Below are 18,773 nucleotides of genomic sequence, written 5' to 3'. Positions count from 1 at the left end.
AAAACAGCAAGTATGTAGGTGAATGAGACACACTGAACATAGTAAGACTTCTATATTCATTTAAATATATTTGCTGCTTGGGACAAATTTTTGTTCCTTGTTCTTATTTAGATTATTTTAATGTCTTCTTATTGATAATGTTTATGAATGCTGAAATGAATGTAACATATATAACTCTAGGTGGTCATGTAGAATTAAACAAATACAGATATCTTTATTTCATGATTATGTTCACAGTGTATATATTGATAATCTGCAGCAATGCCACTATTATCTGTCTTATCATCATTCATAAAAACCTACATGAGCCAATGTACATTTTCATTGCAGCTTTATTACTGAACTCTGTTCTATTGAGCACTGTAATATATCCAAAGCTTCTGCTTGACTTTTTATCTGAAAAGCAGATTGTTTCATATTCAGCTTGTCTCTTCCAGGTTTTTCTGTTTTATTCTCTTAGTGGTTCAGAGTTCTTACTGTTGGCAGCTATGGCCTATGACAGATATGTGTCTATATGCAAACCTCTGCAATATCCAACTATCATGAGAAAAACTACCATTAATATCTTCTTAGTGTTGGCCTGGCTTCTGCCTGCTTCTCAGTGTTCTGTGCCTGTTGTTAGATGTGGTATTACAGAACTCTGCGACTTTACGTTAAAAGGTATTTTTTGTAACAATTCAGTTAACCACCTTCAGTGTGTGACTTCAGCAGCAATGCAAATATATGGTTTACTTATTTTGTTTAATGTTGCAATTTTTCCTGCACTTTTCATACTTTTTACATACACAAAGATACTCATCATAGCCTACCGGAGTGGAGAAATCAGGACAAAAGCTGTACGGACCTGTTTACCTCACTTACTTGTTTTAATCAATTATTCTTGTTTAATGACTTATGACATGATCATTGTTCGGTTGCAATCTGATCTTTCAAAAACTGCATATTTTGTAATGACATTGCAAATAATATCATATAATCCTCTCTTCAATCCGATCATATATGGACTGAAAATGAAGGAAATTTCTAAACACCTCAAAAGGTTGTTCTGTCAAAAGTCTGGCAAAGTGTAAGAGTGTAGACATTAACAATATTTTTTATTGTAATAATTATGTGGCACATTGTTGGAAGTTATTTATGATGCAGTTTGATCTCAACAAATAAAAATAAGATTGAAGTAACTCTAACAGTGTCATTGAATAAATTGCTTCAGGTATTTTATTTAATTATTTTAAGTAATTTTTTACAATGAAATTGTTCAGTGTTATTTTTAAATGATTTATTTTACAACATGTAAATATGCCATGAACAAAATTGCAAAAGTGCCAAGTGTGAAGTTAAAGATTTTTTTACATACAGTGTACACTGACTGACATAAGTCTTGCCCTGTAAGCACATAGTAACTTCATATGTTCATTTAAGTTTATTTCTCACTTATTTGTTATAATTAGGATTTGGATTAGAGCTTCACCTGTGAAAATGATTTAATTAACACTTTCAAAGTGTGTTTAAAAGGACCACTTTAAACTAGTGAGTAATTATTTGTTGTTCCTAGAATGCAAATTTGGGACAAGACGCATGTACATCCAGTGTATATGTATGTGAATGTGTAATCTGTGAGCCATAAAAAAAATGATTATTTCAGGAGAGGTGACTGTTCTAAAGGAGGCCCTGTAAACGTATTGTCACCTTTCTCAGATTAAAGGAGTTTATAGGCCCGGCTAATGTTTTTACTTGTAAATAGCCCACTAGGTTAATAAAAGATAATATTTTGTTTTGCTTTCTATTCAGGATTTATTTTATGTTCCTTATGTTTAACATGCAACAGCCGAGCCAGTGAACAACCTATTTTCATGTTAAAGCAGCCTACGTATTGTATTTAATTTCTATTCACAATTGATTTTTGTTATACTAGCCTACATAAATGTAGCAAATCACTCATTAAGGAATGTGACATGCAAATTTTATTTAGCAAGCAATTTAGCCGCTTATCATTAATCATTAATCAATCGATAAGGTCATTCAACTATCGATTAATTCATTAATCGATAGCCTGGTATGGAATACATAGGCAGATTCTCATAAACCCACACCTCCAAAGTTTTGTACTAATACCAACCTGGCACCCATATATGGGAGTTTCAGGGCTGATTTTCTTACTCTATGTTGAAGTAGATGTTTGACTAATGCCATGGAGACCTCTGATAATATAATAGTTGCAGAGCTCATCTGCGATCTTATTCCTGTGCTGTAAAACTTAAAAGTAAAACTTCCCCCCACAAAATACCTAACATGTATTGCATAAAGCTGTGGTACAGTAATAATACCAGTCCTGTGCAAATAACCTCAGGAAGCATATGTCAGTTTGATAGGATCCCAAGTAGGATGTTTTAGATGTGTTAACTGTTCCTGCTAAAGCATTCCAACTGTAGTCAGTACAGTACAGGGAAGCCGAGATCAGCTCTAGCACTCCATTGCTTTACCAGCAGATTTGGAAGCTGCTAGTAAAGCAACTACAGTCTTAAAGAGCCACAGTTTTATTACTGGTAGCTATATATATTATATTCTTATAGCTAAACACATGCATTTTGTCTATCCAAGTTTCTGACAGTTACAGCATGGCAGTCTATTGTGGAACTTAAAATGAGTTCATCCATGTGAAACTGATTTTGCTTATCCCGTGCCTATGCACCAGTTAAAACACAAATGTAGCAGCAAATTTCAATTATCAGAGGTTCCATGTATTGAATTTTGAGTTTTCTGAGGTTGTTTACATGTTAGTGGAGACTTTAATGAGACTGGTGGAGTATGAATCAGTACTTTTTTTTAGTTTACGTTTACATAGAAATTCATGCAAATGTAGAAACACAGGCATCTTTACTTTGTGATCATATTTACATCATTTAAATACTTTGCAGCCTTGTTCATCTCATTGTTTTCTATGGTGTCTTGTGTAAATGTGTTTAAAACGCACACAAAGGGTACCAGTGTTACTTTATTCTAATTGTATTTTATTTATTTAAGTTTCAAAGTATTAAACAATAATAAAATGTGTTCACCAACAAAAAGAAGACAGTACTACACTGTGGTGCTGACAAGTGCCCTTGACTTAATGTTCATCTTTGCTTTATAGTAATCATATACTAATCACACACAACGCAACATCATTAATGACCATGTTAATTTAAATAAATAAAATCGTGTCACTCCTAATAACCTACTAAAATTACAGAAGAATAATCAATGCATTAGTTAATTATACTTACTTATATATCAGTGTGATTTGAGCCAGCATAACATTCTCTTGAGGTGTTTAGAGATTTCCTTCATTTTTACTCCATATACAATAGGATTTATGAGAGGATGAAACAAAAGCATCAGTAAAGTTATTACAAAACGAACAGTTTTTGTTAAATCCGATCCCATTCGAACTGTAATCACATCATAAGTAACAAAACAGGAGAAGTTCATTAAAACCAGCAGGTGAGGCAGACAGGTCTTTGCAGCTTTTCTCCTCACTTCTTTACCACCTTGAAAGACTATTATAAGTATCCTCGTGTATGTGAAGAGGATGAAGAACAGAGGTAGAATTAAAAGAGTTATCAACAAGACTAAACCATATATTGATATTATTATAGAGGTCACACACTGATGCTTGTAACCTGAATTGTTGCAAAAAATTCCATTTAAAGTGTAGTCACACAGTTTTGTATTGTAATAAAACAGAACTGACACTGCAACTTCACAAGCTGGTATAAGCCATGCTAAAGCCAGACAGACATTGACAGTTACTTTACTCATAATAGTTGGATATTTTAGAGGTTTGCATATAGACACATACCTGTCATAGGCCATGGCTGACAACAACGAGAATTCCGAACCCGCCACAGTGTAATACACAAAAGCTTGAAAAAGACAAGCTGAATAAGTTATAATCTGTTTTTCAGACAAAAAGTCCATCAAAATCTTCGGGTAGAGAGCAGTGCTGTACAAAATAGAGTTGATTAACAAGGCTGCAATGAAAATGTACATGGGCTCATGGAGGTTTTTGTGAAACCAGATTAAAATCACAACAGTGGAATTGCAAAAGATTATCACAATATATGCTAGAAACATGATCACAAAATAAAGATATCTGTATTTTTGCAGCTCCACATAACCGTTAAGAGTGAAATATGTTACATTTAATTCAACATCCATCGATGTTCAACCAACTACACTGTCAACAGCAGCCAGATTGTGCAGCTTGTAACGATGAATTGAACATGTTGGAAAATCACAGAAAGTGTCGATGATTTTGGACTGTTTTTATCAGTCTCATTCATCCTCTACGGGGCTCATTAATCTTATTAACCTTACACTAACATGTAAACAACTTCAGGAAACTCCCACTGTTGCATTGCCCTGCCAAGGGAAATAACAGATCAATGTTTGATCCATCAAAGTCTAGTCTTCTGTGGACATGTAATATCAGCAAATAGAAATTTTCTATATTTCTCCATAAATATGACCCAAAATATTCCAAGTCTATTGTTACTATCCCCAAGAGAGGTCTATCAACAAAGATCAAGGTTATGCAAGGTTACAAAGAAACTCAGGGTAATCTCTAACCTGCTAAAGGCCTCTTTCACATTGGCTAATATTAATGTTCATTCATGTGAACAACCACGTTGTATTTATTAATGCATAAAGTTCATACCTGACAATCTAAGTTTAAAAACTACATATGATCAAAAGTAATACAAAACATGTCAATATTGCATATATATTTAATGCCAAAAAGAAAAAACATGGTTAACAATTCTGTTAACCACCTTCAGTGTGTAAGTTTAGCAGCACTACAGATATATGGTATAGTTGTTTTGTTTAATCTTGCAGTCTTTCCTGTGCTTTTCATACTTTTTACATACTCAAAGATACTCATAATGGCTTATCGGAGTTGTGGAAAAGTCAGAACAAAAGCTGCACAGACTTGTTTACCTCACTTACTTGTTTTAAACAATTACATGACATTGCAAATAATATCATATAATCCTCTCTGCAATCCGATCATATATGGACTGAAAATGAAAGAAATTTGGTCGAGGCAAAGCGTAATATTTTAGACATTAACAATATGTTTTATTGTGATAATTATGTGGCGCATTTGTTAAATTCTTGGAAGTTATTTATGATGCAGAATGATTTCAACAAGTAAGCATATGACTGACGTAACACATCATGCATTCTATAATAAAAAATAATAACAATATTAATGTTCCATACAGATTTTCTGGTGTTGGGGCCTAGGAGGTTAAATGTAACAAACATTAACATGCTTTTGCCTTGAACATATTTCATAAAAACACATATTGATAAGAATGAACATATTTCTCCTCAAAATGCTCCATTCCTGATGACATCATCATACCATATGAATTTTCACAGCATGCAGACATACAAAAGACAAAAGCAAAAATAAAGGATTTTTTTATTTACGATAAATGTAAGTGAATATGTAATCTATGAGCCATGTGTCACGTAAAAACGATTGTGATTAACGTATTGCTTTTCACTACAGAATCGTTTTCTCATAAACCCACACCTGACTTCATGACTAAAATGAGTGAGCCAAACTCAAAACTGACGGTTGAACCCATTAATAAAGACTAAAAAATTTTTTTTTGTACCAGGTTGTAAACGTGTGTATGTTATTAGAGGATTTTGGCTTGGGGAACTTTTCACATGTGAACTCATGAAAAACAACAGTCACACTGTCCACTGTTGTATAAACATACATATAAACAGTAGACTGGTCGATTTATTAGTCGATACATTCTGGCTCGACCAAAATCCTGAGCTAATGGTGTTATTTTCGGCGCACCCGTTTTACACGTAACAGTCGATCTTTGAACAACCCCCTTTTTGCACTACTTTGGTTTAGCCCGACCCACTAGAGACAGAGAGTACCGGCCCGGTGGTTTTCTGAATATTTATTTAGTTTTGACCATGTCAAGTCCTTTAAGTCAGTCCTCCTCTCCCATGTCAGAGACATCTGCAGTGTGGCAGCATTTCATGGAAATAGACCACGGAAAAAGTTTGCATCCTGAATTTCCCCTCGTCTTAAAAATGTCTAAAATTAAAAACTAAATTTAAGGCCTTAAAAAGTCTTAAAACGACCAGATTTTCACCCAAAGATCTTAAATTTAATCTTGTCAATTCTTAATTTTTTTTTTTTTTTGCTTTTGTTCATTCCTGAGAAGTGCTGGCCGCATAAAATCAGAGTAAAACACCACAATCAGAAGCTGCTTTTGCATTGTCTCTCTTTCTGAGGGGCTTGGATTGCTACCGTTGTTGGAACGTGGCACTACAAATCCTGCGATAACTGCTGGTCAGTTTGCCGCCATGTTTGAGATGCCTGCGTGATTAGTCACTTCGCCTTCTTGTTGTACAAAACATGGGGAAGTGTGTTTTCAATGAGGCTTGGCATGATAGCGATTTTCGCTGCTTGTTGCAAGCGGTTTCTTGCAACCAGCAAGCTCGTTGTAAATCTTGCAAGAGGACCATCCAGTTAGGGACCTTGGGTGTGAAAGCACTTGGGTCTCACTCCAAGGCGGACAAACACCAGCTTGCTGTAAATTAACTTACTAAAACCTGCAAGAACCCTGAATAAAGTGTCTATCATAGCTCAACTACAAACATCGCATGTCACCAAAAAACGGAAAGCTTCCTTGTCTGTTAAGGCTGTTCCATACTCCGCGAGACAAAGAGCGGAGAACGCACTCCACGGGTGGTAAGAGATAAAAAAAAAGGTCTTTTCCGCACTGAGGTACCATACTCCGCGAGACGCGTGTGTGCAGAACTCCTCATACGGCCCGCCCACTAAACTATAAGGAAAGACTTTACTGAGTTTTTTAACACACCACAAGGACTTGTGCCATGGCAAGAGGGCATTATACAGAGAGGGGGCCTGCAACAGCGTGAGATGTCTGGCGATGAGTTGTGAAAATGCGACATTAAAAGTAGCAATAGCAAAGATTCAGTGTTTGTGCCTTTATGACCACATTTGCACATCTACTGTGTTCCAATGTGCCTGCGATACTTCAAACTGTCCGGTGATGAGCTGTGAAGATGCGACATTAAAAGTAACAATAGCAAAGATATACAGACATTGTTAACGAGCCTGTTATGCCCGGGTATGTAGGAGTATATAGAATGGTAATAACAGTCACCATCTGGTATGTGTGAATGTCTGGAGTTATTGGTGACAAATCACCCTGACTTGCCTTTCTTTCTTTCTTTTATTGCTCATCATGCAAAACCGGTATGGTCTTATCTAAATCTGTTGAATCAGTGCTGTTTATACACCTACCTATATACCTGGAGAGGCTCTTGCGCTTCTCCACTTTCATCACGCCCACAATAAATTCCAACCAATCACAGCATGGTTGCCGCACAGCCTTGAAAGACAAAGTTCGGCCCGGACCCTGTGCACAAGAGTGCGGATCAGCGGGCGGTCAGAGACAAAAAATGACGTCATTTTGTGGGCGTAACGTCTGCACGGGGGAAAAATGTCTTTGTCTCGCGGAGTATGGATCCAGCTTTAGGCTGCCCCGTCCGTTTTGAGCATATGAACAGTGATGTATTTCATTGTTTTAGTCTAATAAATTGTTTTATAATTGTAGGCACCTGCGGCAGCACACTTCAGACATACCCAGACCACACTGGATGTCATTCATCAAAGCAGCACTCCTGTGATCAGTCTTGTTCTGTGCGCAGGACATGTGCAGAGTGAAACGATAGTGTCTGTAAATTATTATAACGTGAAAAAAACAATTGTCTAAATATTCCTCAGCAGGTTTTATGCTGATATCACTAGATGAGGGTATATTTTTCAGATATCCAGATGTATAATTTTGTGCAGATGCACATGATTCAAAACAATGTCAGAGTGTGTAATTAATTTCAGCACAAAAATAATCGGGTCAAAGCGATGTAATAGACATATTTGTAATAAACAAATTCAAATAAAGTTTTTATGTTACTACTACTGTTATTTGGTAACCTTTCCTGCTTCAACTCCCCCACCGTATTCAGGAAGCACAGAGGAGCGATACAGCTCCAGGGACGAGCAGCTTTATCTACCTGTGGTTCCTGTCTGTGTTCTGTCTTGCAGGGATCGTGCTTAGCTGTTAAGTTGCACCTGGTGCAGTGCCATGAAAAGGCCTTTGGCCCTCAGTTGTGTAGCCCCAACTCAAAACAAGTACATATTATATGCGTTTGTATTGTTTTAAGTTGGGGCTACACATATTTATTTGATGGTAACCCTACCCACAGTTTAATTGAGTTCATCCAATGAGCCAGTTTGCAACAAAAGCAATAATTATATTTTTTATTTAATTCTTAAGATTACAATCAACTAGACATTGTTTCAGCACATTTAAGATACGTCTACATAATTACAGGTTTATTGTTCTATACTAAATTAAATATTCAAAGTTTTCATTGTTTTATTATTTAAAGTTGAACATGTGACTATAAATCACTGCTTTATATGCCAATACATGTGTAAGTGATAATTATTAATGCTCAATAATGAGAAATCACTATATAGTTTATCTCTAGATAATGATGACAGATATTACGACATCATAACAATTTGCCAAACAACCTCTTGAGATGCTTGTTATTTTCTTTCATTTTCAAGCCATATATTATTGGATTAAAACGCAGATGATACAAAATCATTAGTAATGTCAGTATGAAATATACAATTGTTGGAAAATCATCAAGCTGTAGGCAAATTGTAAAATCAGAAAACACACATGTTCTTTAAGACAAAGATGTAGAAAGATTAACATTTAAACAAATACAAACATCAAAGTTCTCTGTTTTTCTGTAATCAATTAAAAACAATATTCAGTATGTAAATCACACATGTGAAGCTGTTCTCACATCCTGTTTTTAAAAGCAAAAATAAGTGTACAATAAGTATATAACACTGATAATAAATATCAGTGTTGATACATTAGACCTATTTACAAAACAACTTTAACAGATGTTTATTGATTTCCTTCATTTTCAGTCCATATATGATTGGATTCAAGAGAGGATGATACAAGATTATTTGTAATGTTATTACGAAAAGCACAGTTGTTGGAAAGTCAGTCTCCAGTCGAACCAGCAGTACATCATATGTAAATAAACAGAAAAAGTTGATTAAGACAATCAAGTGAGGTAAACAGGTCTGTGCAGCTTTTCTCCTGACTTCTCTGCTACTTTGAAAAACAACTATGAGTATTCTGCTGTATGTAAAAAATATAAAGAGCAGAGGGAGAATAGCAAGATTTGCAAAAGCAATCAAACCGTATATATTTAGGGCAAGTGAAGCGACACACTGAAGCTTGTGAATAGTGCTGTTACAAATAATTCCTTTGAAGGTAAAATGACAGAGTTTTTTATTGTCAAGTAATATAGGAGGTATTGACGTTTGACACACTGGCAGAAACCAAGCTAAGGTCAGTGTAATACTGACTTTTGTTTTTCTCATGATAATTGGATATTGCAGAGGTTTACATATAGATACATATCTGTCATAGGCCATAGCTGCCAACAGTAAGAACTCTGAGCAAGCCAGACAGTAATATCCAGACCACTGAAAGAGACAAGCTGAATAAGATATGACCTGTGTTTCAGATAAAAAGTCAATAAGAAGCTTTGGGTAAATCAGAGTGCTGTAGAGAACAGAGTTGATAAACAGAGCAGCAATAAAAACATACATCGGCTCATGGAGGTTTTTGTGAATCACGATCAAACACACAATAGTACAGTTACTGCACAATATCAGAACATATGCTGTAAACATGATCATGAAATAAAGATATCTGAACTTGTTCACTTCCACATATCCACCAAGAGTTATAAATGTTTCATTTAGTTTAGTTTCCATTTCGTTTTGGGTTTTTTGAACAAGCTGTATCATATAACTAAGCTTATGTTGCATTAGTCTTTGCTGTTACCTCACATTCAGGAGCACTGAACACTGACATGTTGTCTGCTCTGTGCACCGTTTTATCAGTCTCCTTTGTCCTCGATGGATCTCATTAAATCTCCATGATCTCTGTCATATGCAGAACTCTAGAGGTCTTGGTCTGAGAGGGATTGCAAAAATATTATAGTGATTATAGAATCTGTATTTAAATCTAAATAATAGCTAAAAATTAAATGTCCCTCTCACAGCCTTTTTTCCATGCAGGACTGCCTTTATTGGGCCTGCAGTGGAGGAGGCAACAGCCTCTCATTCTGGCAGAATGTTCTTATCAGAAAAATGTTACATAAGGTTTAATATTATTATTTAAAGGCAGGGTAGGAGATTTCATTCTGATGCACTTTTTTTAAATTAGTGTAACTTCTCTTTACAGTCTGATAGCAACCCATTACTTTGGCAGTTTTGCATTAAAACGAAGAATATGAATCATCATCTGAATGCCAAGTTAACATACTGGCGGATGGCAGAGACGCTACCAGCGAGTGGGAAAAGAAACACTGTATTTGGAAATGCCACCACCAGAAAACGGCTTGATGCAGAAAGATGTGAGACAAGAGTGTTTATCGACACGACTTTGCAGCGCTGGCTATGACTGAGAGAGCAGAAGCGGCTACAGAGTGCTGCTGTGGTGGGCACGGTTCTTCCACACAGGTAGGCAGCTTTCACCAGGCTGTTTGCTAACGTGATGCTAACAGGCTCTGATTGGCAGATTTCTGCGTTTCAAAGCAGGTTTTATTCCATTTACCATTTTTTCTGAGCTTCTTTCTGATGATCAGACAAACTTGATGTGGATACAAAGACTTTGTTCTTGTCGATGGTCATTATCATGGTTACGTCAGGGCTGCTAATCTTGCTACGTTGTCTCTGTGTTGTTGTAGCTGCGTCCTCAGCTCTGCTGAGGGAGAGCAGAGCAGCATCTTCTGTCATAGACCTGCTGCTGTTATCATTGTTCAGTTTACTGCTGCACTCTTTATGTCTTGCTGAAATTACTGTACATTGTGTAATTGTGATATTCTCTCCACAGCTCTGTGATCTTATGGCCAGACGCTGCACCAGACCAGTCTTCACCTGCCTGAGGACAGCACGTGATAATAATAATCACTGATTTTGTTCTATCATATATACGTAATGTATTTTATTTAACTGTTGCCAACATATCTGGTTTTCATTATTTGTGGAGCTTTTTTAAAATAACAAAGATTGAATATTTTCTGTAATAGACAACAAACAGTTTTTCAGTGAACAGATATTTATTCTCATGTATGATCAACAAAAAAACAACAAAAGCACCAAACATGTTAGAACATGAAGAAATAACAGGCCAGTTCTAGGTGTGGGATGCCTCCCTGCTATACAAGCCTGTGTGGGTCAGCATAAGGATGCACCAGTCACCAGGTTGTCCACAGCATCATCTGAGCCTGCAGCTCACTCAGAAACAACAGCTGGCTGCACCTGCTGCAGGAGGACCATGGTGAGGAGGTCAGAGGTCAGACTTGGTTCAGACGGAGCTCCAGCAGCTGAGGCTCAGGATTTGAATTCTGACCTGTCAATCAGTAAACAATAAACATTTATATATTGTCAATAAACAGAGCTTTACTGCCCTTGAACAGGTCTTACATATGATTGGTGTTCAGACTAAAGTAGAGCAGGTAGGTGTCTGGTGATGTGAGGTAGCTGAATATCTGTAGGGAGCAGACTGCTCTGTAAACAACATAAACACCAGAGGAAATGCACTGAAGATTCATACATCCAATGCTAACTGGCTGTGTAGCATCACTACCCTTGTTGATTAGCTTTACAGGAGTTCATCCATAACATAAACTGACTGCATAGGAACACACTGTGCTGAGCATTCAAAGCAAAGACAGTGTAGTGTCATGGCTAACATGGTGACTAGCTTTACATGACTGCTGTAGCTAGTTAGCCTGCAACACCGCACTCATTATTATATAAAGAGTATTACGCACTGTTTTCATACATTAACATTTTCGCTTGGCAAATCTAGCTTGCAATAACTGCCACATTTGTTGTTTATATTTGTTATGATGATGTTACATGTTTTTTACCTGTGAATGAGATCCGGCTGATGCAGGTTGCGGTGCTCGACCACAGTCGTCTTCTGTGAACACATACTGCGCATCCCTGTGATTAGGAGGCATGGCTTCAGGCTCAGAGAGAAGGAGGAACGAGTGTATTTTCAAATTCTGGCTGTTACTCACTGAGTTTTCAAGATCTCCTACCCTACCTTTAATAATCCTTGAAGACAAAATGGATTTCTTCGGCTGCATCTTTATGTATGTATGGGGGCATGAATAAATGTTTAGTCTTTAAATTTGTGTTCTTTTTAAAGAAGAAACACAATCTTTACCTTACCCTTAACCCCGTTTTTAACCTTAACCAGTAGTTGTGTGTGTGACCCGAACTGCAAGTAAAAATAAAACTACATCAAAAATAATGAGACAAACCATGGGCTACTGAGTGAAGGTGTACCGCACTGCCTGTCCTGCCCTACCTCCTAACAGCATCTTTTGCAGCCCCATGATTACTCCAGGCAATATGATGATGATTAATGTTAAACAGAGCCATGTGGCATATCTAGGGGATGCATATCAAAGAACATAGCTTTCTTTTCTTTTTTATCAGAATGTGTTTGATTCTGGAAAACCATCACGTCTTTTAAAGCTTACTTTATAAAAGGGTCCACTGTATCCTACCAGAGCCAATGTGCAGGAAATCCCACATTAAGAAAAGCATTGAAAAAACTGAGTTCAGTACGCTTCAGTGAAGAGATAGTGCCTGTGCCTCCATCATCAGGTATCTCCACAGGTGTTCTGGTGGTTAAATCTGGGCTTTGTTTTGACCTTTCAGTGGCAGAGACTAAGGCAATTTCAGTTTGTTCTTACCTGTATATTTTGAGCCATTTTATGCTGAAAAATCAGGTTTTTCTTTTTTTTTGTTATCCAGCAAGAGTTGTATATGTTTCATTTAGTTCACTATTCATGATTTTTTTTTCTTTTTTACAAAAGTTTACTGTAACAAGCTATTTTATGTTTATTTTGCGTTAAATTGGATTAAACACACATACACTAATCTGTACATATCTGTGTTGATCTAACAACATACAAACATCAGACATCAGTAACATACACATACATTATTTCCATAAGATCAAACCTGCATATGTAATGTAGGCAAACTGCTAAATCTGTCCTTCAAGTTAAATTCAAAAGTTAACACTTAAATCCACAAACCTAACATGCAGACAGTGCAAATACAAAAGTCAAAGTGTTTATCTTCAATATTGTCATCACACATGTGAAGCTGTTCTCACATCACATCCTGTTATTAAAAGCAACAGTGTACAACAAGTATCAGTATTGATACATTAGACCTATTTACAAAACAACCTCAACAGGTGTTTATTGATTTCCTTCATTTTCAGTCCATATATGATTGGATTCAAGAGAGGATGATACAAGATCATTTGTAATGTTATTACAAAACGCACAATTGTTGGAAATTCAGTCTCCAGTCGAAGAAGAAGTACATCAAAAGCAAGTAAACAAAAAAAGTTGATTAAAACTATCAAGTGAGGTAAACAGGTCTGTGCAGCTTTTCTCCTGACTTCCCTACAACTTCTATACACTATAACAAGTATGTTAATGTATGTAAACAATATGAAGAGCAGAGGGAGAATAGCAAGATCAAAAAACATAAACAAACCGTATATGGTTATGGCAACTGTAGTGACACAAGGTAGATTTTGAATTGTGCTGTTACACAGTATTCCCTTTAAAGTGAAATTACAGAGCTTTTTATTGATAAGTATTATAGGAGGGACTACACTGTGACAAAAAGGCACAAACCAAGCTAAAACAAGGATAATATTGACCTTTGTTTTTCTCATGATAATTGGATATTGCAGAGGTTTACATATAGATACATATCTGTCATAGGCCATAGCTGCCAACAGTAAGAACTCTGAGCCAGCCAGACAGTAATATCCAGACCACTGAAAGAGACAAGCTGAATAAGATATGACCTGTGTTTCAGATAAAAAGTCAATAAGAAGCTTTGGGTAAATCAGAGTGCTGGAGAGAACAGAGTTGATTAACAGAGCAGCAATAAAAACATACATCGGCTCATGGAGGTTTTTGTGAATCACGATCAGACACACAATAGTACAGTTACTGCACAGTGTTAGAACATATGCTGTAAACATGATCATGAAATAAAGATATCTGTACTTGTTCACTTCCACATATCCACCAAGAGTTATAAATGTTTCATTTAGTTTAGTTTCCATTTCGTTTTGGGTTTTTTGAACAAGCTGTATCATATAACTAAGCTTATGTTGCATTAGTCTTTGCTGTTACCTCACATTCAGGAGAACTGAACACTGATGTGTTGTCTGCTCTGTGCACCGTTTTTATCAGTCTCCTTTGTCCTCGATGGATCTCATTAAATCTCCATGATCTCTGTCATATGCAGAACTCTAGAGGTCTTGGTCTGAGAGGGATTACAAAATATTATAATGATTATAGAATCTGTATTTAAATCTAAATAATAGCTAAAAAATAAATGTCCCTCTCACAGCCTTTTTTCCATGCAGGACTGCACAGTGTTAGAACATATGCTGTAAACATGATCATGAAATAAAGATATCTGTACTTGTTCACTTCCACATATCCACCAAGAGTTATATATGTTTCATTTAGTTTAGTTTCCATTACAGTTAATAAAGATAAAAACAGATCAGTGTTACCTGATGTTGAAGGAGCCCTGTGTGTCTTGAACAGATGTCCAGCTTTATAATGAAGTGTTCAGCTCTGTGTGTTGTTTTGATTGGTCTGCTTCTTCCTCCCTGACTATGAAGTCATCGTCATGTGAGGAACATGACACTAGAGACATCAAGAGAAACTGTAGGGTCTAACGCAGTTCCTGAATGGTACTATATAATTACTGCGTGCTACAGCGCTATATGCAGCGAGTAATCAAACTATTTACAAAGTCGTTCCTTCATAACAATAAAGTTGCACTTAACTCACTGTTTTGCTCCCTTTACCTTTTTATTTAAGTACTGGTATGTTTTAGCGTAGCATGCGCCCTATAATACACTGTGCCTTATGTATGTGTCAAATACAGAAATAGACCCTGTAATTGAGACTGCGTCTTATAATGCGGTGCGCCTTATAGCCGTGAAAATATGGTAGTTATGAAAAAACCTTTAACCACTTAAATGTTGCAATAAATTAAATGTGATTCCTGTAAAATTACCAGAGAAGCCCAAAACGTTAGCAATCAGTCCTTCACGGCCTCCCAGAACTGTTATATCTTGCTTTGATGTGGTTATGCAGCAGTCAGCAATAACAGTATGACCACACGTCATACAACGGCAGGATGGACTGCCAAGGCTGATAGCTGGTCTGTGGTCTGATCCCACAGACAATCTGGACAGTGAATGTTTGTTCTGATAGAAAAATGTCAGGACACACAAATCATAGTTTGTTATGTATCAGGGTGGTCATAATGTTGTTTCTGATCAGCAAGCATCCATCCATCCATTTTTGACCGCTTATTCTGGGCTGTGTCACGGGGGCAGCACTCTAAGCAGGGACAACAAGACTTCACTCTCACCTGACACTTCCTCCAGTTATTCTGTGGGAATCCCGAGGCATTCCCAGGCCAGCCAAGAGACATAGTCTCCCTACCACGTCCAGGGTCTTCTTCTGGATATACTAACAGTGGGACCCCAGGGAGGCATCCAGGAGGCATCCACAACAAATGGCCGAGCCACCTCAGCTGGCTCCTCTCGATGTGAAGGAGCAGCGGTGGTCTTGGGTGACCAAGTTCCTCACCCTATCACTAAAGGAGCACCCAGCCACCTTTAGAAGAAAACTTGTTTTGGCCACTTGTATTCGTGATCTCATTCTTCGGTCATTACCCAGAGCTCATGACCATAGGTGAGAGTAGGAACATAGATTGACCTTCTTTACCACAACAGATCGGTACAGCGACTGCATTACTGCGGAAGCTGCACCAAACCGCCCAGAGCTCTCCTCCCACCCAGAGAAGACAAGCCATCTTTTTCCGGTCCAGAACCATGGCCTCAGACCTGGAGGTGAAAGCAGTGATGTAATCCTGTGGTTCCCAAACCCAACCCCCTCCAGCCACTTGCTGTGCCTAAAAATTCTGTCTATAAAAATTATGAAAACAACTGTTGACAAAGGGCAGCACTGCTGGAATCCAACATGCACCGGGAAAAGGTCTGACTTACTGCTGGCAATGCTAACCAAACCCCTGCTTTGGTCATACAGGGACCTGACAGCCCTTAATAGAGAGCCTCGGACACAGTCGAACGCCTTCTAAAAAATCCTTGATTTTTGGGTGAACTCCCATGAACCCTCCAGCACCCTGCGGAGGTTGTAGAGCTGATCCAGTGTTCCGCGGCCAGGACAAAAACTGCATTGCTCCTCCTAAATCCAAGTTTTGACTATAGGCCGAATTCTTCTCTCCAGTACCCTAGTACCACTACTAGTCCATCGGCACTGCCCTCAATTGCCATGCAATGTTGCAGAGGCGTGTCAGCCAAGACAGCCCCACAACATCCAGAGATTTAAGGTACCCAGGGCAGATCTCATCCACCCCCAGTGCCTTGCTTGGGGAGATTTTCAACTACCCCGGCAACTTCAGCCTCCATTTCCAGAATGGAAGGCATGTTGGTGGGATTGAGGAGATCCTCAAAGTACTCCTTCCACTATCCAACCACATCCCCAGTCGAGGTCAACAGCTCCCCACCCCCACTGTAATCAATGTTGGTGGAGTACTGCTTCCCCCTCCTGAGGCGCTGGATGGTTTGCCAGAATCTCTTTGAGGCTGACCGATAGTCCTCCTCAATGGCCTCACCAAACTCCTCCCAGGCCCAAGTTGTTATCTCTACAACTGCCCTAGCTGCAGCACACTTGGCCTGCCGATACTCAGCTGCTTCAGGAATCCCACAAGTCAACCAGGCTCAATACCACTTCTTCTTCAGCTTCTGGTGTCCACCACCGGGTCCAGGGATTGCCACCGCGACAGGCACTGGAGGCTTTGGGGCCACAGCTTCGGACAGCCGCATCGACAATGGAGGCGGAGAACATGGTCCACTCCGACTCGATGTCCCCAACCTCCCTCGGAATCTGGATGAAGCTCTTCCAGAGGTGAGAGTTAAAGATCTCCTTGGTAGAGGGGTCAGCCAAATGTTCCCAACAGACCTGCACAATACGTTTGGGCCTGCCAGGTCTGTCCAGCCTCTTCCCCCACGGATCCAACTCACCACCAGATGGTGATCAGTTGACAGCTCAGCCCCTCTCTTCATCTGAGTGTCCAAGACACATGGTCTGCACCAGTTAGGAACAGTTGTTAAGTGTGAGATCACCTAGTTTTTCAGTCGCCACACAAAAATCTGCTGAAGCCAATCAGTTAGTGTGTCCTCCTAGTATTTTCAAAATCTGTCAGGACTGTGAAAGTCATGTAGTGCGTCCCCAGCCTACGAGGAAACATAATCCTACAAACAGCTGAAAGTAACAAACTAAACTTCAGCCCATGCTACCTTCTCCTGAATCTTTCTCTAACAATAAACACATTTTACAAGAAAAACTACTTTTACTAAGGTCAAGTACTCCTGAGACAGACTCATGGATTTTGAGTCTTGATCAGGTCTGAGTACTTATCTTGGTAGTCAGAGATAAATTGAAATAGCACAAATAATAATTGAAAGTAGGTTGGTCATGATCAGTCAAACCTGTCTGGAGGAGATGTTTAATATAAACACCACTGTTTTGATTTATACTCTTGTACATTTCTTCTCCATTGTTTCTCCACTGATGAGGTGATATCACTGACAGGAGAGGAGGAAGGCCTAACTTTACCTGTGGACAATGATTCAGTAATGTCCTCCACAGCCTCTCTCAGATTGTAAAGTTACTTCATGGGCAGTGAAACACATGGGGGGAGGTCTATGGCACAGTCATGGGGCCTGTGAGGGGGCAGCAAAACAGTTTAAACTTTACTGAATGCTTCGGCCAAATCATAATAATCAGAGGGCACTTTAGACAGGTCTGGTGGATCTGGAGATGCCACTTACTAGCATCCCCTGGCCTATTGGTGAGCCTGATCCTTTGGGCACAGCAAGCTGCATGGAGAAGCAGCAAAATGTATTTAAGGAAATCTACAAGTCCAGTTGCCTCGCTTCATGAATGAATAAAAGATGCACAGCAATACAGCTTCGTGGTGAAGCAGAGACTATTTGAATTTAATATTGTCATCACACTTGTTGATACATTAGACCTATTTACTAAACAACCTCAACAGATGTTTATTGATTTCCTTCATTTTCAGTCCATATATGATTGGATTAAAGAGAGCATGATACAAGATCATTTGTAATGCCATTACGAAAAGCACAGTTGTTGGAAATTCAGTCTCCAGTCGAAGAAGAAGTACATCAACAGCAATTAAACAAAAAAAGTTGATTAAAACTATCAAGTGAGGTAAACAGGTCTGTGCAGCTTTTCTCCTGACTTCTCTACAACTTCTATACACTATAACTAGTATCTTAATGTATGTGAACAATATGAAGAGCAGAGGGAGAATACCAAGATCGACAAACATAAACAAACCGTATATGGTTATGGCAACTGTAGTGACACAGTGTAGATTGTGAATTGTGCTGTTACACAGTTTTCTCTTTAAAGTGAAATTACAGAGC

The 18,773-nt window shown here is 38.2% G+C and overlaps 4 protein-coding genes across 4 annotated transcripts; 1 reads left to right on the top strand and 3 right to left on the bottom strand.

Annotated features, from left to right (window-relative positions):
- Nucleotides 1-128: 128 nt before the first annotated feature.
- Nucleotides 129-1,070, top strand: LOC114426843 (olfactory receptor 11A1-like). The gene has a single exon (XM_028394493.1). The coding sequence runs from the start codon at nucleotides 138-140 to the stop codon at nucleotides 1,068-1,070; it is 933 nt and encodes a 310-aa protein (XP_028250294.1). The 5' UTR covers nucleotides 129-137.
- A 2,200-nt stretch (nucleotides 1,071-3,270) lies between these two features.
- On the bottom strand, nucleotides 3,271-4,197 carry LOC114426842 (olfactory receptor 13C2-like). Its single transcript, XM_028394492.1, has one exon. The coding sequence runs from the start codon at nucleotides 4,195-4,197 to the stop codon at nucleotides 3,271-3,273; it is 927 nt and encodes a 308-aa protein (XP_028250293.1).
- Nucleotides 4,198-9,010: 4,813 nt separating this feature from the next.
- Nucleotides 9,011-9,925, bottom strand: LOC114426141 (olfactory receptor 13C2-like). Its single transcript, XM_028393332.1, has one exon. The coding sequence runs from the start codon at nucleotides 9,923-9,925 to the stop codon at nucleotides 9,011-9,013; it is 915 nt and encodes a 304-aa protein (XP_028249133.1).
- A 3,490-nt stretch (nucleotides 9,926-13,415) lies between these two features.
- LOC114426841 (olfactory receptor 6N2-like) lies at nucleotides 13,416-14,330 on the bottom strand. Its single transcript, XM_028394490.1, has one exon. It carries the CDS (start codon nucleotides 14,328-14,330, stop codon nucleotides 13,416-13,418), a length of 915 nt encoding a protein of 304 aa, XP_028250291.1.
- Between the last annotated feature and the right edge of the window lie 4,443 nt (nucleotides 14,331-18,773).

This window comes from Parambassis ranga, chromosome 21, assembly GCF_900634625.1.
Source record: "Parambassis ranga chromosome 21, fParRan2.1, whole genome shotgun sequence".
NCBI classification, from domain to species: domain Eukaryota; kingdom Metazoa; phylum Chordata; class Actinopteri; family Ambassidae; genus Parambassis; species Parambassis ranga.
This window is presented reverse-complemented; position numbering and strand designations above follow the sequence as displayed.